Raw genomic sequence first — 25,186 nt, forward strand, 5'->3', positions numbered from 1 at the left:
TCCTAATAATTTTATTTCACAAAATCTAAATTTCTGATTCGAAAATTTATTATCATTCAACACAATCAAAAACCTCGAAAAACAGCTCTCTAAACTCAAATCAATACACAAATGGCCTTGCAATCTCCAGATTTCGATTCTCTATAAGCGCAATTAGATCAACTAGTTTATAGCCCGTGCTATGCACACGGGTATTTCAAAAATTATTTAATAAAATAAATAATAAATTTATAATTAAAATTGAATAATATAATTCTGAAAGATTAAGTTATATATATAATAAGTGTATTGCATCTACACATTATGATAAATTTATTGAATAATTACTTTCGTTACATAAGTTATTTTTATTTTATATATTTTATGAGATTATTTCTATAAATAGATCCATCAAAATTTAAAATTTACTTCAAATTTGTATTAAAAATTTACCATAAATAACACAATTCATATTTATAATTGTATTGCAAAGTTTCTATAATTAAAATGGGTCATAATAAATATATGGATCTTTTATAAACCTAATATGGATACCAAACCTAAAAATGGATAGTCCACTAGGTCAAATTAAAGTTAAAATTATATTCGAGCCAAAATATGGATACCAAACCTTAGGAAAGGGTTATCCAGCAATTTATAATATATAGATTAGATCAATTAAACAGATCTCTCCAATATATGTGATCGATTCGAATTGAAACCCTAGAAATAATCATTAATTAATTAATTAATTTTTAAATATAATTTATTTAAAATTTGTGAAAATATTATGAAAGTGCACACTTAGAGGGGGTAAATAGGTGTTATGGACAACTAATACCAATTTTTATGTGTTACCAAATATTTATCAAACTGTCAAACAACTTGTTGTTAAGTTCGACTATATGTTGTCAGCGAGCTGACAATCGATATGCAATGCAGAATATAAATAACAACAAATAAAGAACACAAGAATTTTAGCCAGGTTCGACCCCTAATCCTATTGATCTACGTTCTGGTCCCTTACCAACTTGGTAAGAGAATATATTATTAATCACTAAAATGATACGATTACAAGATTTAATAATATATATCTTTTTATCCCTTATTCCTGATAGCAGATTGCTGATAACACATGTTCACTTAAGTGAATTGCCCTTTAAGCCCTATACCAAACCGGTATAGTCTTCTCTAGCAATCTAACTCCCTGAACCTTGTCATCCATGCTCAACTACTCAACAACAAATGTTTATATCTTGAATAATACAAATCGAATAGAAAGATACAGCCCGAACTATGAACTCAATATAGATAGATGTGTACATACTAAAGCTCAAACTAAAAGATATTCAATGAGGTGTGAAGTTGTATTTTCAGAAAGCTTGGTGTGTATCTTGTGATCAGTCGTAAAATGAACACACCACCATGTATTTATAAGATGACCAATGTTCAAATAATCAAACAACACATAACGGTCTTGAGTCCAACTCGTACGTATGTTTGTTATGATAATTTGAATAATAACAATTTAAAAACCACGTTTAAACTGAAACTAAGATGATAAAAGAGTTTATAAGACCAAGTCCTCAGTTTAGTTTGAAAGTATATAGTGTATAAGTTATTATTCAAATTATATAAACCAAATTACAACGGTCTTGAGTCCAACTCTCACGTTTAATTTGTTTGATTAATTCAAACCTTAACATAGACCTATATTGCATTTATATTAAAGGTGGTTAGAGAGTAAAAATATTTTTATAAAAGACACCTTCTATACATATCAACCCACGTACTTAGAAGTTTGTTATGGATCAGAATTTTGAAATAAACAAACTCGATAAGGATTTTAATAAAGCATTTGGTTGAAAACTGAGCTCTAATATAATAGTTAACGTATATATCTGTATTAGAGTCCTTACAAGTGAAATCCTATGAAATCTCCTTGAAAAATAGACTTTGACTTTATCTCGAAAACTTATGGGATCTCCAACAACTTCTAGGCGGAGGCTCGCAGCTTGCTGACAGGCTCTCCATCTAATTGTTAGCTTGTTGACAGGCTCTGCTCCCATACTAATAGCTTGCTTACAGGATCTGTTTTCATACAATTAATATTGATAATATCTTTATTACCAGTGTTACTGATATATCTATAGTATGTCCTGCAAAACAGAATTAGAAACAAGTAAAAGAACCTTTCTATATAATACATAACTTCCAGATTAATAATTTGCAGATATAGTCAAATGAGCCCTTTTTTGCTTGCTGTATGTTATCATCAAAATTAATAGTGTAACAATCTCGCCCTTCTTGACCTGAATTTGAGGTTAAAATTCCCCCTCAACCAAACCCATCCTGCAAGATAAAGTTAAATTGCAAATACTCCCATCAACCAAACCCGTCCCGCAAGATAAAGTTAAATATCAAATACAAAATTGCAGGCTAAAATATTATTAACAAGCTATTATCTTGCTATTACGTGTCATCATCAAAACTAATAGGCTTTCATATTATCCACTTTTTCTTTTGTTTTCAAAAAAAATTGAGAAATAATGTTACCTAATTTAAAGTTAATAATAATGTTTTGTACATAATTTTAATAGGTTGATTTCCCAATTAAAAAACTATTTTGAAAACTTTTATTTGTGAATAAAAGCATTAGTTAATAATTTACTTTCAAAAAAATATTTTTAATTATACTTATCAAAACTCTAACAAATAATATTTTCCCAACATAACCTAGTATTTTCCACAAAATTATTTGGTGGTGGGCGCTTTGTAAAATTGCAAGTTAATTTTGGTTTGACGAAGGTTAGATCAAGAAATACCGAAAAAGAAATATGTTTGAAATGCACATCAACTGCAGCCATTCTTTTTTCTTCCTAATAATTTCATTTCACAAAATCTAAATTTCTGATTCGAAAATAAAACCTCGAAAAACAACTCTCTAAACTCAAATCAATACACAAACGGCCTTGCAATCTCCAGATTTCGATTCTCTATAAACGCAATTAGATTAATTAGATCAACAGATCTCGTCAATATATGTGAATTGTGATCGCGTCGAATTGAAACCCTAGATATAATCACTAATTAATTAATTAAATTAAATAATGGCAGGCGCGGCCTCGGCGCTGTTCCTGTTAGATATCAAAGGCCGTGTTCTGGTTTGGCGCGACTATCGAGGCGATGTTACCGCTGCTCAAGCTGAGAAATGCTTCACCAAACTCATCGACAAAGAGGTGTGTGTGTGTGTGTTTGTGTGTGTGTGTTTTTAATTCTATTGTGTCTATCGTTTTCTGCTTTCGATAAAATTTCATTTGATTTCGCAGTTTAATTCTCGTAAAATTTTTGTTTCCTGCTGTTTTTGTGGTTTATTTGCGCGGTTGATCTGGTTGCGTGTTTGTAAATGAAGCGAACAAAGAGAATTGTGCAATTTATAAGTTGAGTTGATTGATTACGTTAAGATCAGTGTCCGATATGAAATGCTAGAATGCTAGTTATATAGTAAATGTTAGCTTGAATCCGCAATTTAATGCTTGTATAATTTTAGTTGCTGCTGCATTTCTAGTTTATTTGCCCGGTTGATCTGTTTGCGTGTTCGGAAATGAGGCATGAGGCGAAGGAGGATTGTACGATTGTTAAGTTGATTGATTATGTTAAGATAAGTGTACGGTATGAAAAGCTAGTTAGTTAGATGTTAGTTAGAATTGTGCAATTTATAAGTTGAGCTGATTGATTACGTTAAGATCAGTGTCCGATATGAAATGCTAAAATGCTAGTTAGTTAGTAAATGTTAGTTTGAATCCGCAATTTAATGCTTGTTAAAATTTTAGTTGCTGCTGCATTTCTAGTTTATTTGCCTGGTTGATCTGTTTGCGTGTTCGTAAATGAGGCATGAGGCGAAAAAGGAGGATTGTACGATTATTAAGTTGATTGATTATGTTAAGATAAGTGAACGATATGAAAAGCTAGTTAGTTAGTAGATCTGTAGATGTTTGTTTGAATTGGATTTGCCTTGATCTATTTTAACGTACTTAGTGTATGATATGAAAAGTTAGTTAGCACATGTTATTTCTATTTTATTTGCCTGGTTGATCTGTTTGCGTTATTGTAAATAAGGCGAAAAAGGAGAATTGTACGATTTTAAGTTGATTGATTATGTTAAGATAAGTGTACGATATGAAGAGCTAGTTAGATAGTAGATGTTAGTTTGAGTTGGATTTTCCTTGATTTATTTTAACGTAATCAGTGTACGATATGAAAAAGGTAGTTAGTAAATGTTATTTCTAGTTTATGTGCTTGGTTCATCTGTTTGCGTGTTTGTGAATGAGGCAATAAAAAGAGAATTGTACAATTTATAAGTTGATTGATTACGTGATATGAAAAGCTAGTTAGTTAGTAGATGTTAATTTGAATTGCATTTGCGTTGATCTGTTTTAACGTAATCAGTGTATGATATGAAAAGTTAGTTGGTAAATGTTTGTTTAAATTGGATATGCCTGGATCTTTTTTTTTGTAGTGCGGAGTGTATGTGGATTGAACTGAGTACTTTGTTATTGGTTGTGATGTTTTGATTTACTTTAGGGAGATTCAGATATGCAGAATCCGGTTGTGTATGATAATGGCGTCACTTATATGTTTATACAACACAACAATTTGTATTTGATGACCGCTTCCAGGCAGAATTGTAATGCTGCCAGTCTCCTCCTATTTCTGCATCGCTTAGTTGACGTAAGTTCCGTTGACAACTCAAAATTATGTGTGTGTGTATTTGGCATTTTAATAGGTTTTTTATTTTAATTATTATGCTGTAGATGATTAGTTTTGAATCGTGTTTTGGTGACAGGTTTTTAAGCATTATTTCGAGGAGTTAGAAGAGGAATCACTTAGAGATAATTTTGTTGTAGTGGTATGCTAAACTTTCATTACCTCTAAAGTACTTTTTTAACATATACAGAATATAAAATGATGCGCGAATGCTATTATGCTGATATTAATTTTGGCTGTACACAGTATGAGTTACTTGATGAAATGATGGATTTTGGTTATCCTCAATTTACTGAAGCAAAGATTCTTAGCGAGTTTATCAAAACCGATGCTTACAGAATGGAAGTTTCACAGAGGCCCCCCATGGCTGTGACAAATGCAGTGTCATGGCGAAGTGAAGGAATTCGATACAAAAAGAATGAAGTAGGGCCTTTTAAACTTACTTTTATAGCAAGATTTGGAAGCTATTTAAGACCGCATATCATATAGATGCTATTTTTTCCAGGTGTTTTTAGATGTCGTTGAGAGTGTTAATATCCTTGTGAACAGCAATGGGCAGATTATCAGATCTGAAGTTGTCGGTGCATTAAAGATGCGGACATATTTGAGGTAAATACTATGCTGAATTCAAGTTTTTTTGTAAGAAACTATCCGTACTCTGAAAGATATGTATGTTTTATGGTCATTAGAAAGTTATGTTAACGGAAGAATGTTGCCTATCACCTAAGTCAATTTTTGCATGTAATTAAGCTGATATATTGTGATTTGAAGATAATTGGTGTTAAATTATTAAATTCATCTTTTATTCTGCTAGTAAGAGTTGTTATTCCTCAATTTGGTCGTGGGGCACAGGAAATTGGTTCCTAAATATTATGGTCTTTCTATGTGTTTGCTACTTTTATGTACTGTCTGGTGTCTACAACATAAAGGCTCTGCTCATCTGTTGCAGTGGTATGCCTGAGTGCAAACTAGGGCTAAATGATAGAGTTCTCCTGGAGGCACAAGGACGAGCAACTAAGGGAAAGGCCATTGACTTGGACGATATCAAATTCCATCAGTATGTTACTAACTTCCACACAGCACAGTATTATACTATTATGTTTGTTGAATGCATTGTTACTAGTTTTTTGTGTACAACAAATATTGAAAAAACATATTTTCTTTAAATTTTCTCTGTGTTTTTTGTCTTTCCTGCTATTCGGCTGAATTCACAAATATGATAGGTGCGTGCGTCTTGCTCGATTTGAAAATGACCGGACAATATCCTTCATACCTCCTGATGGATCTTTTGATCTCATGACATATAGACTCAGCACCCAGGTAACTTTTGCATCTAATTTTTTTTTTCAATCGTTTTTTTGACTTATCTTTACCTAGTAGCATGTTCTCAGTGACAAGAGTTATAACTTGATTATAGGTAAAGCCTCTGATATGGGTGGAAGCTCAAGTGGAAAGGCATTCTAGGAGTCGTATGGAGATAATGGTAAAAGCCAGGAGCCAGTTCAAGGAACGAAGGTATATTTATTTGTCTTTAGGTACATTTAAATCTCTAAAGTTCTCATCTTATGATATACTGTATGAACTACATTATTGCAGCACCGCAACAAATGTCGAAATTGAGTTGCCTGTTCCTTCTGATGCTATTAATCCAAATTTGCGGACATCAATGGGATCTGCTTCTTATGCACCTGAAAACGATGCAGTGCTTTGGAAGATTAAATCATTTCCGGGTGGTAAGGTATATTTTTCACTCCAGTGTTCGTATGTAGATATATTACGGAGTGCTTTTGATGTTAATGATTATAGTATGTTTTTCCTGTGTGAATAATATCTGACTGGGTCAACTCTGTTGACAATGTGTAGGAATATATGTTGAGAGCAGAGTTCAATCTTCCCAGTATTACAGATGAAGAAGCAGCTCCTGATAGAAAGGCTCCCATCCGAGTGAAATTTGAGATACCCTATTTTACTGTTTCAGGAATACAGGTGCGCCCTTATGCATATGCACCTTAATGTCTGAATATATAGCTGTCAAATAAAGACATATCCTTCTACCACTGTTTGTATATTAGTGCATGGCCTGTTATGCAGATCCTAAGATGTATATTCCTAAAAAAAAGACCAAGATGCAATAAACTTGAGGTATTACAGTATTACAAATCAGGATATCTCCTTTAATCCAGAAATACTAATTTCACAATAACAGACAGAGATGCACATTTTTTTAACTCTTTGCCTTGAGTTAAAGCATTACAATGAGGGTCTTTGGTTACCACATTTTCATTTACACAAACAAGCGTTGATGTATCTATTCTTCTGCTTCGTCTTTATGAAATAAAATAGTTCTCTATTCAAACTATTTATAGTGTATTTATCATGTCGAGTACTCAAATTTTAAATTATCCACCAGCAGAATTACACACATAGGAACTACCAAAAACTATTTTGCAGTTTTTTAATCACCTCGTTGTAAAAATGCAAGTACACTTTTTGCATGCAAGCTCCGAAAGAAAGATGCTTAGTTTTGGTAGTGTAAATAGGTGGTGACTTCAAAGTTTCTATTATTCCATTGCTTCAGAGTTGGCATAGTGTGGGTAGTGCGCTTCTCACTAAAGTATGAAATTAGTGCGCTTCTCTACTTAAGTGTGAAATAGCATGGACTTGGATGGTCTCTGATCAATGCATATACTTAGAAGCTAGAATAATCAAAGGGGAATCGCGTATTCTGCCCTTTGCTATTTTGTTAGACATTAAGCAAAATGTAGTCGGCAGGAATTATTTTGTTAGTGCTCTGGGGTGGTATTTTGTAACTCCACAATTTTGTAACTTCACAAGATGACTTCATTAATGTTTACATAGCATGTCCACATGATACCAATTTTCTATTGAGAATATTCTAAAGACTGCCATGTATTGTCTATATAATTTGATATGTTAGGTCCTCTCTTGTGCACTTCACTGCTTTTGTACCTGATCATGTGGGTGAGGGTAACCATGTCATTTATGTGTTTAAGTTTTTTGAGTTGCTTTTTTGTTGCATTTAACATTTTCAGCAGCTAAATGGTATCATATGATAGTATGCATACACCTCTTTCATGGTTTTTCTGTGTTTTACATGTTAAACGACTCAAACCATAACACCCGTACTGTGATTTCTCAAATTTGATAATTGTAATGAGATTTCGGGGTTTTGTAGGTCCGATACCTGAAGATCATTGAGAAGAGTGGTTATCAGGCTCTCCCTTGGGTGAGATACATAACCATGGCCGGTGAATATGAATTAAGACTGATGTAAAAGCCACTTTTGTCCATTAATTTTCAAGTCTGCAGTATTACCGTGATCTCGTTATTGTTCAGCACAGGCTTTCAATCATACCAAAGCGAGATGAGTTACTTGTTATTATACCAGGATTGGTGATTTTTCAGTAAAAAGTTAACTCACGGGCTGCACAATTGTTGTTTGTGTTATTGTTGTCTTTTATAGACTAAAGGTTTTACTTTCTTGTATAATCAATGAAAATTTAATCTTACACATGTTTTGGAAGAATCCATTTTTTGTTTTTTCTTGATTACCTATTATTTAGAACATTTCCTCAGAGAGCAGAGGTCATGTATTTTGAATATTGTCCCTCCCTTGTAATTATGCTACCTGGGTCGGCTTGAAAATGTATTTGAGTACCATCTGTTCATCTGATTGTTCAACTAGAGCAAGTCCAATTCATAGCAACACATGGTTTTATTGGGCAAAAAGAGGTTCTAATTATAGAAAATAGCTATGGCCATTTTACTTTCAAAATTATTATGGAGAGTTTTTTTCAACATCAAATGCCACCAAAATATGGCATTGAGCTTGTGTAGTATGGGCTGCTTTTGGGTATTGGTCGTATGTGCATCCTCAAAATGTTTTAATTTGAATGGTGGTAGAGACTAGTCGCTAGAGAGTGTTGCTGGTTATTATGCTAAAATAGTACAATTCTAGCAATGACTCGATGAGTAACCAACAAAATGCTAGAATCTGAAGTTTTGATCTCCTCTACCCGTACCCCTGCATTTGTTTTGTCAGATAAATTGACTGTATGGACTTTCATTAAAATTGTGTTTTTGGCTTTATTCGTTTTATCTAAGATGAATAAAAAATTGGTCTTTGACATATGTGACGGTTACTTTGCTTGCAATTGCACCTAGATGAGAAAATTAGACTGCAATAGTGAACATCGAAGGAATTTAATAATGAACATTGAAGGTCTGAAATCAAATATAGTCTGAAGTAATCCCAGCTTTCTAAAACATTGTAGCAGAAGGTATAATCAGGCCGCTCTATAAAACTTTGGTACGGTATCTCTTCACTAAGCTATAGCCTAGTATTTGGTGCCCCGAAATAAAACAGTGTCAAAGGGGTTGCCAAGAAAGAAGTAAAGAAGAAAACAGATTTGCGGGAATTACGGGGATCGTTTTTTATATCTGATAACCCTAAAGAGGGAAGGCACACAGATATATAATAAACAATTATAATAAACAATTATATTCATGATTAAATCCAAAAATCAACATATTTCATTTAAATGTCTACAACCTCATAACAATACTCATATTGTGATCTGTTCCATAAACATTCTACTAATATCATAATTTAGCAATCATAAATTCTGAATAATACCTTATAAGTATCTTAGATCACCTATAGCTGTCAACCTGTCTTGGCTCTCCTTCCCTTCTCGCTTCCTTGCTTCGGGAAATAGCCTGACCTTGGGATCGCCTTGGGATATCCTCTAAAACACTTAATAAAATATTATATCTGTCTTAACAATTACTAAACATAGACATAGTATAATATTTACTTCGATCTCACAATATTTTCTTGTATAGAGATTGTAGAGTAAAGGGTTTAGCTACTCATAGAAAATTTATAAACAGCCATTTCTATTAATGAAAACTTTCGATATCCCTTAATGATTTACAAGAAGATGGCTTTTATAGAGTTTTTCAATCTCTGTTGATTCTACTAATTTCTATTTCTAAGATTCCCTTTTAATTTCCTCCGTTCTTTTTCTTTCCTCTTTTTCAAAAGCTGAATCCACTTTCTGTAATTTGTCTGCCATTCCACCTTCTTTTTGACTTTAGAGATAAAATTTCTGGTAAATGTCCTTGTCTTTTCTGCTGCTGTCTTTTTCTTCTAGTATCCTTTCTTCTTTGTTGCTACTGTCTTTTTCTTTTTCCTGAAAATTATTGATTTTTTACAGTCACCAATATAATTTGGGCCGTAGTGTCATTTGTAATATGTTTTCAGTCACCAATTCTTATTGGGCCGAAATATCATTTGTAATATGCTTTCAGTCACCAATTCTCATTGGGCCGAAATATCATTTGTAATATGCTTTCAGTCACCAATTCTCATTGGGCCGAAATATCATTTGTAATATGCTTTCAGTCACCAATTCTCATTGGGCCGAAATATCATTTGTAATATCCATAGGTCACCAATTCTCATTGGGCCTATCAATTCATCGTTATTATTACATTGTTAGGTCACCAAATTCTATTGGGCCTAACTTTCATCAAATAGTATTACACTGTATTATATGGTTAGGTCACCCTTTCAGGGCCTAACAAATATCTATGCAAAGGGATCAGAACATCCTTCTTCTTTTGTTGCTATATTCTTTAGAGTTGCCACTGGTCTCCGTATTTGGCCTGATAATAAATTCTGATAAATTTCCTTTGTCTTCTGAGCGTGATTGTGCTTTAAATCTGATAATCTTGCATACATTTCATTCAAAGCTGTAGTATCCTTGCTTAATTATATCATTATTATAATAAATAGTTAGTATTTCTTCTGCTAATCCACCTTTACTTGTGCCAATGACACATGCCTTTCCTCCTCGTATCATATCTTCAAGTTTAGACTTCAATGTTGCTATGCCGATTGCTCTCTTGTTACACAACCAGTCGCCAAATTGCTCTATTGTACATGCCATGTCCGTCTTTAGGCTAGTATTTTCACCTTCTATAGTAGTATTCTTGCCATACTTAAATATTTGACAGAGTAATATGGGTTTTCCTGTTAAGTCAGTACAGGCATCAAAAACCTGTATACCATAAATTTCTCCTGGTCCGTATGAATTCATGTAAGATTGAAGGCTTTGTGTTATAGTTGATGGTAGTTGTGCTATACTTGATAAGGTTTCATCTACCATTATTTTGTCAATAAATCCTAAGAGTAATAGGTTTTTTACTACAGTTGAATCTGCGTTTTCCCTACAGATATACCTTGGGTATTTTCCAAATTTCCCATTTCTCAGGATTGTAGTATTGGTTTTATAATCATAGTACTTTTGTATCTTTTCAAAGGACTCGGTATATTCTTTGGTAAAGGTGACACGATCTTTTAGGGTAATGGCGTTGATAGTATTATCTGGTATGGTTATTGTTTTGATAGTAGGAGTATTGGCTAATCTTGATACAAAGGTTTCTGGGGTTTTTTGAAGGTTGTTTAATATTCTGAGTTTTTCTTCTAAAATAGTAGTAAGTTGGCTGATTTCTTCGTTAATAAGGTTTATCTGGTCATTTTTTTCCTTTATCTTCTGAATTACTTCTCCCACCTGTATCATAATACTGCTAATACTTTCCATTTTCCCTGCTAAGATAGTCTGCAAGAATATTTTTAGTACCTGATATATTTTTAATAATAAAATCATAACAACTAAAAAATGCTTGCCAATTTCTTCTTTTATTTAATTCTGGTAAAGGGTCAATTTTATTGAATATAAATGATCTTACTTGAGTATTATCTGTTCTTACAACAAATTTTGCAGGTAGTAAATGATAATGAAATCTTTTAATTCCTAATTTTACAGCTAATAGTTCCTTTTCATTAATATGATAATTCTTTTCATTGGGTTTCCACGTTCCAGCTGCATATCCACATATTAAAGGGTTTTCTTTATCAATATCATCTTTTTCAAAAGCTACTAATACTGCTCCCCATCCTATATCACTAGCATCTGTAAATAGTTCTAACTGATCACTATCTTTGGGTAATCGTAGTTTAGGTAAATTTTCTACCTTTGTTTTTAATGCTCTTATTGCATTTGTATGATCTTCCTTCCACTCAAAAGTTTTATTTTTCTTTATTAAATCTTGTAGTGGTTTTCTTAATTTTGGTAAATCTTTTATATAATCTGAAGCGTAATTTACTATTCCTAAGAATTGTTGCACTTCCTTTTTATTTTCTAAAATTTCTTTAAAATTCTTTATTTTGTTGATATATGTTCTTGTAATTGAATTCCTTCAGAGTCTATAATATATCCTAAATATTCTATTTTGTGTTTAAATATTTCTGATTTCTTTTCTGATAATAATATTCCATGTTTTCTAATAGTCTGAATAAATATATCTAGATGTTTTGAATGATCTGTTAAATTATCACTAAATATTAATATATCATCTATATATACTAGAATAAAATCATTCATTTCTCTAAATATTTTATCCATTCTTCTTTGGAATATTTGTGGAGTTGTTCTTAATCCAAATGGTAGTACTATTCATTCATAATGTCCTTGTGGAACGCTAAATGCTGTTAAACATCTAGATTCCTTAGTTAATTTTATTTGCCAGTATCCACTTTTACAATCAAATTTACTAAACCATTTTTTATTACTCGTTTGGTTGATTAAATTTCTTTTATATGGTAAAAAATATCCATCAAATATAGTCTTTTTATTTATTTCTCGATAATCTATTACCATTCTAACTTTTCCTCTTTTTACTTCATTATGATTTCTTACTAAAAATGTTGGGCTACTATGCGGACTTTTACTTTCTTGTATTAGTCCTAAGTTTAATAATTCTTTTATTTGAACTCCTAACTCCTTTTGATCTGCTGGGCTATATCTTATTGGTCTGTTTCTAATTATATCATTAGGGTTTATTAGTTTTATTTCAGCATATATTTTTTCTTTTTCCCATAACTTCATTGGATGTTCTCCAAAATTTATTTCTAAGGCCTTTAAATATTTTTATTTTAATAGTTCTAAATTCATTTTTCTTTCTGTTTTAATATTACTTATTTCTATTGATTTTACAGGTATTATTCTTTTTAATACTATCCATTTTTCGCAAGGTGTTAGCAAACTTATCCTATCTTGTTTTATTATTTGAGTTTTAAAAGAATCTAAAAAGTTATTTCCTAGTAACATTTGTTGTTTCATATTATTTTCTTGGTATATTATAGGTAACCTAAACCTCATTTTTCCTAATATAAATCTTACATTTTCTGCTATTATATCTATCTCTTTTTTATGGTTATTGAATCCTGTTACTATTATTCTATTTTTTGTACGTTTCCATTTGTGTTGAGTAAATACTTCTTCTTTAGCTAAACAAATATCTGCTCCGCTATCTATAAATATCTTTTGTTTTATATATTTCGTAGGTTTATATTCTACCTGTGCTTCAATATATATAGCTACCATTTTATTCTATTCAGTAGTTAAACTTTCATTATTACTATCATTTTCATTTATGTAATTTATTTCTTCTGGTTCTGTTTCACTTATATAGAATACTTTTTCATCATACCAGTTATTGTTATCTTCTCTTATATATTCTAATTTCATTATTAGTTCGGTGGTATCTATGTATTTTACTCCTTTTTGCTGTAATTTAGGACACTTATTTGCATAATGTCCCTTTTCATTACAATTCCAAAATTTACAATCTGCTATTTTTGTTTTATTTCTTTTTCTAAACTTTCTCTTATATCTAAATCTCTTTCTATTTTCAGGAGTATTTCTATATTTTTTAAATTTTCTTCTTTTAAATCTTCGATTAAATGGTTTATAAGGTTTATAGGTTTTATTTTGTTTTCTATAATATTCATTTTGATTATTATAATCTAGTTTCCTATATTTCCTATACTTCTTTCTAGTTTTATAATCTTGATTATCACATCCAAATATTAATTTTTTCTCCGTAAAATTACAGATTTCTCTTAATCCTTGTTTTTTATCCTTTTTAATTTTCTGTTGAATTCTATATTCTTCACATTTTCGAGTTAAATATGCTCTTAATAATCTAATTCTTTCTCCTAATGTATTTTCTTTAGGTTCTAGATTATTATATTCTTTAGTTATTTCGGTATTATAAGGTGAAGGTAGATGATCATAATACAGTTGTTGATATACTAAGCTTTCATTAGGTAAAAACTTAGCTTCATAAAAGAATTTAGTAAAACTTATAGTATATTCTGGTAATTTACTAATCCTACAACATTTCATATTATTTAGATACATTGTTATTTCTAATTTTCTTTCTACTGTTATATTTTCTTGAGCTACAAACCATCTTTCTCCTAGAAATTCTCTTTTTAATAATATATCAAATGCGTTTAACGTATCTTTCCAGCTTCTAGCATACGTTCTTACTTGTCCCTTTAATTCATAAATAATATTTTCTAACCAAAATGCTGCCTTTCCTATAATTGTTTTTGATATTAGTTCAAAAATATAATCCAGATCTTCTATATTTTTTGAATTCATTAAGGCTATATACATCCCTAAATTCCAGTCTTTTATTCTTCTACTTATTTCTTGATCGTCGTAGACATTATCTAAATCTAGAAAATATCCATTTATATTTATTCCTTGGTGCATTGATCCTATGAAATCTTGTACTTCATTTTGTTGTCCTATAGGTATATTTCCTGGCATTTTAATATTATTTTTAGTTATTATATGATCTTCTATTTCTTCTTCTGGGTATGCATCGTTATCTGATTCGGTTTCATAATTTGTTTGTTTATGTGAAGTTTCTCTTTCTTCAATATCACTTTCATCGCTTTTCTCTTCATTTGTTATTATTGCATTTACGGTTTTTCCGAGAGCTTCTAATATTTCTTTATTTTCTTTTATTACTATTTCCTTTTCCTCATTATCTGATTCCTCTAAGTAATTTAATCCTTCTTCTCCTAGATTACTATCTGATTTACTTGTATTACTGCTCTCATCTTGTTCTTTGTTCGTTTCTGAATTACTATCGTCAGACTTAATAATTTCCTTTTCTTTTAATTCTATTTTTAATTGATTAATCTCATTTTTTAAATTATCTATTTCTTTTAATACATTTATTACTTCTAACTTTGTTTCTTTTAATTCTTTCTTTTGGGTTTTATATTTTTTTTATAAAATTTATATTTATTTAACCATTCTATATTAGTTTTAGTTTTTAATTTAGCATTTTCTTTTCTTAATTCTTTTAGTTCATCTTCTCTTATTTCTTGTTTTATAGGTTCATATTTTTGTCTTTCTTTTTCCAGTAACTCTTTTCCATGTTTTTTAAGAAATGTTATAGCACTATGTTCTGTTATAGACATTTTCCTAGAATTTTCCTGATTTATGAAGCTCTGCTAAACCATTTATTGTTCTTTTAACCCCTATAGTTATTTTTGGTTTTGATTTGCTTATATCCATTAATATAGGTTCTTTAGTTCTTCCTATTACTGTTATAGGTACTAGTTCTAGTTCTTCTGTTTCATCTTTAATTATTTTCTTTTCTTTATTTTGTTCTAAACTATTTTGTATAATAGTTAACTTATCTAATATTTGTTTAAAGATTGGGATTTCTGATATATTCCATAACGCTGTTATTTCTTCCTTAATTATCTTTCTACTAATTTCTTGATTTTCTTCCATCTTTTTTAATATAGCGTTTAAACTTTCCTTTATAAATATTTCGTTCCAAATATCTTTTATTTGGTTTTCAGTATTATTCATATTTATAGACTCGTTTTCTCCATTCTCCTTCAATTATCCATATTTTTCTTTTCTTACCTTTTATTTTCTCTAATTCTTTTACTTCTTCCTCTAGTTTTTCTTTTTCTTTTAAGTATTGTAGTTCTTTTTCTTGAGACATAATTAATGTTTCTTTTATTATCCTATTAATAGTTTCTATTTCATCTTTCTTTTCATTTATCTCCTTTTCAGGGTTCATATTCTGTCTATAAATCTTAATTTATTCTGATCATTTATTTCTATTCCTTCATTGGTTATATTATATTTTATTTCATTTAAGAAATCCATTCCTAATAATAGTTGATAACTAACGTCATTTTATATTACTCCTAGGCTTATATTATATTCTAAGTCTAAAATTTTTAATCTTAATTTTATACCTTTTGTTATTATTGTTTCTCTCGAACTATTTGGTTCAGTTATTATTTGAGGTTCTATTTCCTCACATTTGTTTGAGTCAACTTCAGTTATATGTATTTGACTTTTTGTTGCTCCGGTATTTATTTCTGTTATGACTTCTTTGGCAAATATTCCATTAAATATTATTGTTTTTATTCGTAATTTATCTGATTCGTAACATGGTAATTTTATTAAATCTAATTTTCTACTGGTCATACTCATTGATCTAACTAATTTTATAGGGTTGTGTTCTCTTTTAAAACTTAATCTAGATCCTTCTAATATTGGTTTAATTCTTTGTGTTGGAGTTATTTGTCTATTACTAAAGTCTATTGTAAATTCTTCTGGGATTGTTATTTGAGATTCTTCTTTATGTTCAATTTTTTCTAATATATCATTATATAATTTTGGTACTATTATTCCTAATTCCGTTTGTTTCTTTACATGATGGTTTCCAGTCATAGCATATACTATTTTAGTTTCTATACTAATCACTTTACTTCCCTTTTGTATTTTTATTCCATCTAATTTATAATATAATGTTAAAGATCTTTCTTTATTTTCATCTCTTAATGATATGCTAAAATCAGGTTGTATTATAAATTTTAATTTCTGATATATTAAGTTTCCTTTTACCACTGCTATTAATGAATCTTGTATATTTCCTATTATTCTATCGTCTAGTACATATATTTGTATAGGAGTATCAATATTTTTCTGAAAATATGCTTTTATTGTAAATTCTATTGCTCCAAAATAAATATTTTTTAGTTTATTTGCTTCTTTTTGTTTTAATTTAGATAGTTCTCTTTTTATCAAACCATCTGTTATTAAATTTATTTTTGCTTTTCCATTTATTGTATCTATGTCTATTATATTTTCATGTTTTTGAACTATATATCTAACTTCTTTATTTCTTTCAAAATATGATGTTTTGAATATCTTTTTTATTGTTAGTTCTTCTGTTTCACTTTGGATTTGATTATATATATCTGGTTTAAAACTTAGAGTTTGTGATGTTCCTTCTTCGTATTCATCCATTTGATAATATACATCTTGTGTTTTACTTGATTTCTCTAATGACATTTTTCAAACTGTATTATTATCCAGTTATATTACTTGATAAAATTATTCTTTTAAGTCCTTGAATTCTTAGTTTATTATTTCTAAATGTTATTATCATATTTCCAAGTTGTTGATAACATCTTATTATTTCATCCTTATTTTCTCTTGTCCATTCAATTTCATTTTTTCTTTCTTGCAATTTATCTAGTTCTATTTCTAGTTTTTCTTGATTTTTTATTAATTCTTTTATTTTTCTATTATTTCTAGTTATTAAATTTGGATCTATCCAATTCATTTTTTTTTAAATTTTTTGCCTTAAATCATTTATTAATTTATATTGTTCAGTTAATACTTCTTTTAATTCTTTTATTTGAATTTCTAAATTAGTTTCTTTAATAAATTTTTCTCGTTTTATTAAAAGTTTTTCTTCTTCTAGTCTTCTAATTTTTTCATCTCTCTCTTCCAACATTGTTCGTAATCTAACTATAATATCCAATTTTTCATTTATTATTTGCATACTTATTTTACAACTTTCAATATGTTGATTTATATATTTATTAAAAGTAAAGTTTTTATCTGCTATTAGTTTAATACTTTCTAACTTATAATCTTCCATAAATATAATATTTATTTTATTTATATAAATATATTAATTGTCTATATAGATTTTTCTTACACATTTGTTTCGTTTCTTTATTCTCTACTATAAAATAAATTAATAGATTTGCTATTATTTTAGATTTATAACTTTTATTCTTATTTTTTAGTAATTTTGCTGGACATCTCATTTAATTTAATATTTCATTTTTACTATTACTATTCATTTTTTACTATTCATCGGTTACTATTCATTCCGAAATTTTGCTACAGTAATTTACTATTCATTTTTCCAGCCTATTCTATTTTCTAGCTCTGATAGCAGATTTGCGGGAATTACGGGGATCGTTTTTTATATCTGATAACCCTAAAGAGGGAAGACACACAGATATATAATAAACAATTATAATAAACAATTATATTCATGATTAAATCCAAAAATCAACAAGATGTATATGTTTCCACCAAATGTAGCTATGTTTCTTCCCTTTCTCTTTTCTGTGGGGGTGCTAATGGTGCACCAGGTTTGGTAATGTTGGCGGAGTCCTTCTAAATGCATGTTTTCTACATCGTTCAAAAATGCTATCATATATAACATCAAACTGAACTCCTGCTCTTTCTCGATTCACAATAAACAGAATGTGATCACCTTCAACAATCTTGTAATACCTGCAACAAAAGCAAGTGCCAAATTTCTTTGTCAATAAAACACCTAAAGGAATGTGTCAAGTTTCTTTAAAGAACCATGTCAAAAGTACAGCAAACATTAATTAACTGGAAAATCTTGCATATAAATTGTAAATGGCTCTTGCCCTATCCTCCCCTCAATGGATATTCACTTTACATATTACACCCATCAAACCTTTTACAACAGGCTATCAAGTCAAATTGATTCATTTAAAGGAAGTAAAATGAAAAAACCTAAAAGATTATAAGTAATTTATATTCCAAACTCAGTAACATAAACAATAGAAGACTCCAGTTGGCCTTCTGTGAAGTTGCTTAACATCGTATACTCTAGTCTTCAGTGGCTCGATCAATGAAGCATAACAGTGCCTTTTGCCAAGATTCATCTAGAAGACAACTGTACTTGAAGTTTAAACTGCTCATACATATTTGTCTAACTTCCCAACTATTTACCGATAAGCATTTGATGGCGAATGATAAATTATTGCTTAACAGTATTCATAATGCTTTAATCCAAATAAAATGATGCAATTGAAAAGAAACATATATGGAATAAGGGAAAATCATTAACAAATATTGTCTAAGCCAGAGCTGAAATGCTTAATCTATTAAAAAACTAAAGGCAACACTGACTAATTAAACATATAGCACAAAATTTTATTACACATATCACTGAAACTTCAATCTGAAACAGATGAGTGATGCAAAGAAGTGGAACAAACCATATGCCTGGTTGCAAGGGCTGGCACTCAGAATCATCTATAACTAGGCGACTTGGGTGTTCAACAGGATACCGAGGGTGTGTCATCGATATTGTGTTGAGCGCTCCATCATTTTCCCACCAATCTTCGTCCCTAACAATGTAGTATATTAACACAAAGCATGCAGGATGGTGTTCAAAGATGTTTTGAACGTCTAATAGAAGTCAAAGTGGAACTGGGAAAAGCGAAAGGAGTCTGAAAAATGTTCTAAAATTGAAATTCATATAAGTCCCTCGCTTCTAATCTTTGAGACTAAAAACACATGAAAAAACTAGTATTTATGAAATAATTCATCATAATTTAAGTATCGCTCACCTGTAACCTTTAAATGGTGGGGGTACATCAGGAGGATGACGCCATTGACTCATCTGCAGCACTCTGATGAAAAGCAAAGGGTGAATTCCAAGTATGCCGGATGGAATAGTTACACCCATAACTTTCCTAGTACGCTTGGTAGCATAGCTGAAGTAGTAGGTATCAGGAAATGTCGATAAATGGATATTCAGCCTCAAAGATCCCTGGAGTGTCAGATCCGGAAGAATCCAATCTCCAGAAGCAAAGGGACCTGCATTCCCTAGGAGGCAATCAACAAGACCTCGAATACCAATCTTCTTCCATGACATGTTGTAGTGATCAAATCCAAAATTATAGTATGCCTTTACCCATGGAATGTCAATCCAATCATAAATTATCACTCCCACTCGACACCACTGAAGTAAACATAGAGGTTTCAAGGACCTCCCATCTTCGGGTCTGTAGAAATTTGCATAAAGACCAGACATAGTTTAATTGGCAATTGCAAGAAATTAACACACTGCACATTCAAAGCGAATGTACTGGACCTGTGAAACTAATATTAGATACAAATTGCAAGTTTAAGGTTGTAATTGAAGTGATGATTATTTGACATTAGAAATTACAATATTCAAGCAGTATCACACTGATATAAAAGCTCTCTCACAACATGATTTCTAAATCCATACTCTAAATATTCACATGCAATATAATGGGGAAAAAATTGTTTGGCAAAATACAACTTACTGCATTCCATCTAGGTAAGTTCTTGTAGTTCCATTAAAAGCTCCAGATAATGATGTTATGCTTAAAACCCAATTCTCACAAGTGCTCTCATGCCCCTTGAATGCCTGAAATTAAGTGAGTCTTTTATTTTATTTATTATACAACAAACATAGTTACTTTACTTAGTTATTAACAAATGAAAAAATAACATGGGAATTGGATTTACCTTGTCAGCAAGCATCTGTTGTAAAACACGAACAACCTGCGCACCAGCTGAGTGCCCAACAAAATGAATTGGGTGATCTTCATCCCACTCAGGATAGTGCCCTGCATTCCAGTTACATCATACCAAATCCAAGTAAATAATCAATCACTGCAATACAAACTCAGCTCACCTCAATCCAAAATACCAATAAACAGCTAAAAATCAAACCTTTCTCATAAACTCGACCAAATTGCGAATGTCCACAAGCTTTACTATGTTCCTCCCCATAATCAACTTGTCCACCTTTCAAGTAATAAAACAATTCACGTGCCCTGAAACCTCAATCCCCATTCATCATTTCAAACACTAAACAAAACCAAACATGTAAAACATAAACTAAAACATGAACACATATACACTCACCTATCATATATACTTGTTAAAGAACCGAGATCTGGCACCAAAACTCTCTCATCCTTCTTCTCTGCCCCAGCAAAATAAGACAGCCCACCCAATTTCTATAACCAAAAAAGCATCACAATTTACAAACATCACAAATTAAAATACCCAAAAAATATTCGAAAAATGTAAATTTCACAAACATCATAAATCAAAACACCCAACAATTATCTACCAAAAAATTGTAAATTTCACAACTTTTATTTCATACACATCATAAACTAAAATACCCAACAATTATCTTCCAAAAAAGTGTAAATTTCACAACTTCATTTCATGCACATCATAAACTTAAATACCAAGCAAGTATCTTCCAAAAAAATGTAAATTTCACAACTTTTATATCATACACATCATAAACTAAAATACCCAACAATTATCTTCCAAAAAAAAATGTAAATTTTACAACTTTTTCAAATTCAAATTCAAAAAAAAATGGGTACAAATGAAAATTTTTACATACCCCTTTACCAAATCCAAAGATTCCATGAACCAAAACAATGGGAGGCAAATCAACATCACAAGCCAAAATCTTGGAATCAAGAACTGTAATTTCTCTAACATTTGAACAAGGCTTATAAATCCATTCATTCAAGGCCTGTGAAAGATCACCAGCTAAAGCTGAGCTAAAAATATAAAACCCATATAACATATGAACCAAAGTACTCACAAACAGCTCTGACAATTGCAGTGCTGCAATAGATAATCTAATCATCCTTAAAAACCCACCTCAAAATCTAAAAAAGGTGGGATCTTTGGGTGTATAAATGTAAGTATATGTTACAGAACAGAGCCTTCTTCTGATTCTTGATTTTCTTGAAGAAGGGTGTTCAAAAAATGATGGAAAATGTGTGTGTATGTGTCAAGAACAATCAAAACCCTTTTGAAACCCTGTGTTTTAGAGGAAATAAGAGCATGAAAAAGAGGCCCTTTTGCTCAAAATTTCATCTTTTGGTTTGGGGAAATTGTTTCCCACAATTTTCTCGTGGCTCACCTCACAAGTGATCCAAAACCATTCTAATAACTTTCAAGTTTAATAATATTCTTATTTAACTTGAATTTTGTTTCAATTTTTATTCCGTATTTTATTCAATTATTTGGTATTATTTGTATTCAACCCCCCTTCTATAAACACATTGAAACCTAACAATTGGTATCAGAGCCTTCTGATTAACGAACAAATCAAGATCCTAGACTTTTGTAATTTTTCAACTCCTTAAATTTTTATTTATTAAAAAAATTCATAATGACTTCACAAAAAGTTGGAACCGTTAAAATTCCACTATTTGATAAAGAAAATTACATCATGTGGAAGAAGAAGATGCTATTATTTTTACAAGTTGCAAATCCCAAATATCTGAACTTGTTAAAGAAAGGTCCAAAAACTCCGATGGTTATTGAACCAGAGGTGATAGAATATGATGTTGTGATTACCAAAACTAGAACTTATCCAAAAGAGCCTAAAGATTTTACTCCTGCTGAAAAGGAAGAAGCCTCCTTGGATGTCAGCCTTCAATTAATATTAATTGATTCCCTTGATCCCTTGATGAACAGACATGTGATGAACTGTAAAAATTCCAAACACATGTGGGAAACTATTGAGGTGATTAATGAAGGCACAGAGGAAGTTAGGGAGAACAAGTTGGAGATCCTAACCTCTGAGTATGAACATTTTAAATCAAATCCAGGAGAAAGAATTTCTGAAGTGTTTGAGAGGTACAATGCATTGATCAATAACCTGAACATAAATGGAAAATATTATTCAATCAGGGAGGTCAACAAAAAGTTCATTTTAACACTGCCAACTCATCTTGAACATAGAATCACTGCCATTAGAGAAGCTAGAGATCTGAGTGAGATTTCTTTGGATAGACTCTATGGTGTGTTGAAAACCTATGAGTTGGAGCAGATTCAGCAAAAGGAAGTCTGTGAGAAAGATAGAATGGTCAGCACATCTACTACTCTTGTAACTGAAGGTCAACAACAACAACAATCTCAACAGTCGGAGAGAATGGTACAGTTTTCCAAGGCTGAGGAAAATGTGATAGTAGCAGAATATGATCCTCCTACTACAAATCAATCCAGTGATGATTTTTATTCCTTGGAGGAGCTGGAGCAATTGGAAGATGAATCAATCTAGCTGGATTTTTATATATAGAAGAGATTATCATTTATAAAATTTTCTTTTGTATATAAAAATAGACAACTTATATTTTAATTTATAAAAAGTAAATTTTTAAAATTATAATTCTAACTAGCCGGTCAAAATATATTGAAATATGTGCAAAAGTCAAAGCGACAAATAAAAAAAACATAGAGAGTAGTAAGCAAATGTTTGTCCAAATTAAACATTATATGCAACAAAGCTTTTACAAATTTTTTTCACTATATAAAAAAGTTTGTTCAGTGAAATGTTTTTGAAAATGAAACATACTAGTTTTTTTACATTTTTATTATAATTTCCTAAAATTTTAAAGATATAATATATACCGATAAGTTTTAAGTTTTCAAACTCTGTTAGAACACTAAGAGCATCTCCGACAGGGGTGCTAAATCGAGGGTGCCAATATTGCAAACTCACCAATAATATGAATACATTATTATCATTTTCTTCAATTGTACCTTTGACACATTTCTTACCAAAATTTACTCCTACAATTAGCATTCAAAGTTTTCAAAATATTTATATACAATCATAACTAAAAATAGATATAAAAATACATGTCTTTGTTATGCCAAACAATATTATTTTCATTTAAGGAGGGTGTAAAAGAGTGTCAAAATTTGGCTATTTTGGTTGGCACCTCTAAATTTCCGATCGTTAGCGAACAAAAGTACCTTGCCACACATCACGCAACATGTTATTTTGGCACTATTTTTAGCTCCCTCATTGGAGATGCTCTAAGAATAACTTGATTCGAAATATTCTGAAATTAGATACTGAGTTTTTTTCATCTGATAATATAAATAAAATAAAATTCATTGCTCAAACCCCTGAGGTTTTCATACCCAAGGAAGGGTTGGGTACAAAAAAAGGGTTTAAGACCTGACAATGGATCGTATACGTGTATAATCCTTCCGTGTACTTTCATATTTTTGTATCAATATTTTAAAACCGAACCCGACAAGAATTTATATTTGTGTATCATTTTGTTGACATTAACCCAGACTAATATATTTGTGTCTATATGTTTTTTACACGGAAGTACATGAATTATATAGAAAAAATCAATTATTAAATATTGTACTAGACACTTAAATAATATAGGCCAGTGAACAACCAAGTTTTGAATATAAATTACATAAAAATAAGTGAAAATGTTCTTGTAAGTATAATAAAAAAATAAAGTATTCAACATTAAAATAAAATCAAAGACATAAATTTCAAATGGAAATATAATTAGTAATTAAAGTTATATAGAAATATAATAGGTTAGTCGTATTTTTTATTTAGGATAAAATAAAATTTAATTATTTTATAGTATTATATATTTCTAAAAATCATATACTTATTTATTTCGTGTATTTTTGTTCAGTATCGTTTACCTATATTGTAAAATCAAACCCGACACTAATTACATGAGTGTTGTTTTGTGTTCGTGTACTAAATTTTTACACCCAAAATATTAATTGTTTATGTCGTTTTATACTGTATTCATGTGTCGTACACTCAAATTGTCAGCTTTTATTGTGAGAGATCAACTTTATTTTTATAAATCAAACGTAAAAATGATTTAAAAATAAATTAATTAATTATTTTACATCGAATATAATAATATATCCATTCCAACATTAATCACGTGATATCAAAAGTGATAACCTGACCATAGAGTATTTAACTCTATTTATAATTTTAAATTCAAGATATAACTCAAACAAAATGAACCTTTTGACTTTTCTGCTGATTATATCAGTATTTTCGGGGTGATACTAAATGTATTAAAATTTTATTACATACAGTAATTAATTATTACTACTAATATACCCTCATGCGTATTAAATGTCTTGGCAACTAATTACATGATTTTTGACTAACTATTAAATGTAATAATCCCAATTATCATATTAAAAGCATTGAGGTACCATAAGTGAGGTTAACATACAATTAGTAGTATTCTTCCCTTACATCTAGATTTACTTTGATAATATTCGAATAAATAAGAACCTTGAAGACAAGTTTATAATTATAAATCATTTATTTTGTTTCATAATATACTTAAAACTAGTTTAAATTTTACTTAAAAATGTGATGATCAATAGGGCTGTGCATTCGGTTCGGTTAACCGCAAACTGAACCGAATAACCGAAAAAATTTCGGTTCGGTTAACCTAATTATAAAATTCGGTTCGGTTTTCGGTAGCAAAATTTCAGCAACTCGTTTTTTCAGTTTTTCGGTTTTTTACCGCGGTTAACCGAAAACTGATTACAATTACCGAAGTTTCATATTATATATAAAT

The 25,186-nt window shown here is 30.2% G+C and overlaps 2 protein-coding genes across 2 annotated transcripts; one reads left to right on the forward strand and one right to left on the reverse strand.

The window, feature by feature from the left end:
* The first annotated feature begins 2,852 nt into the window (after window positions 1–2,852).
* LOC141667184 (AP-1 complex subunit mu-2) lies at window positions 2,853–8,448 on the forward strand. Its single transcript, XM_074473578.1, has 11 exons — window positions 2,853–3,218; window positions 4,564–4,710; window positions 4,826–4,888; window positions 4,993–5,169; window positions 5,252–5,355; window positions 5,696–5,803; window positions 5,970–6,066; window positions 6,164–6,261; window positions 6,343–6,484; window positions 6,610–6,732; window positions 7,943–8,448. Exons 1-11 carry the CDS (start codon window positions 3,090–3,092, stop codon window positions 8,039–8,041), a joined length of 1,287 nt encoding a protein of 428 aa, XP_074329679.1. The 5' UTR covers window positions 2,853–3,089; the 3' UTR covers window positions 8,042–8,448.
* A 9,540-nt stretch (window positions 8,449–17,988) lies between these two features.
* On the reverse strand, window positions 17,989–21,737 carry LOC141667581 (uncharacterized). The gene is made up of 8 exons (XM_074474128.1): window positions 21,193–21,737; window positions 20,694–20,788; window positions 20,499–20,602; window positions 20,292–20,392; window positions 20,087–20,190; window positions 19,361–19,798; window positions 19,007–19,138; window positions 17,989–18,266 (listed from the first exon to the last, which is right to left on the reverse strand). Exons 1-8 carry the CDS (start codon window positions 21,442–21,444, stop codon window positions 18,107–18,109), a joined length of 1,386 nt encoding a protein of 461 aa, XP_074330229.1. The 5' UTR covers window positions 21,445–21,737; the 3' UTR covers window positions 17,989–18,106.
* Window positions 21,738–25,186: the final 3,449 nt, after the last annotated feature.

The sequence above is a fragment of the Apium graveolens genome, chromosome 6, assembly GCF_009905375.1.
Source record: "Apium graveolens cultivar Ventura chromosome 6, ASM990537v1, whole genome shotgun sequence".
NCBI classification, from domain to species: Eukaryota; Viridiplantae; Streptophyta; class Magnoliopsida; order Apiales; family Apiaceae; genus Apium; species Apium graveolens.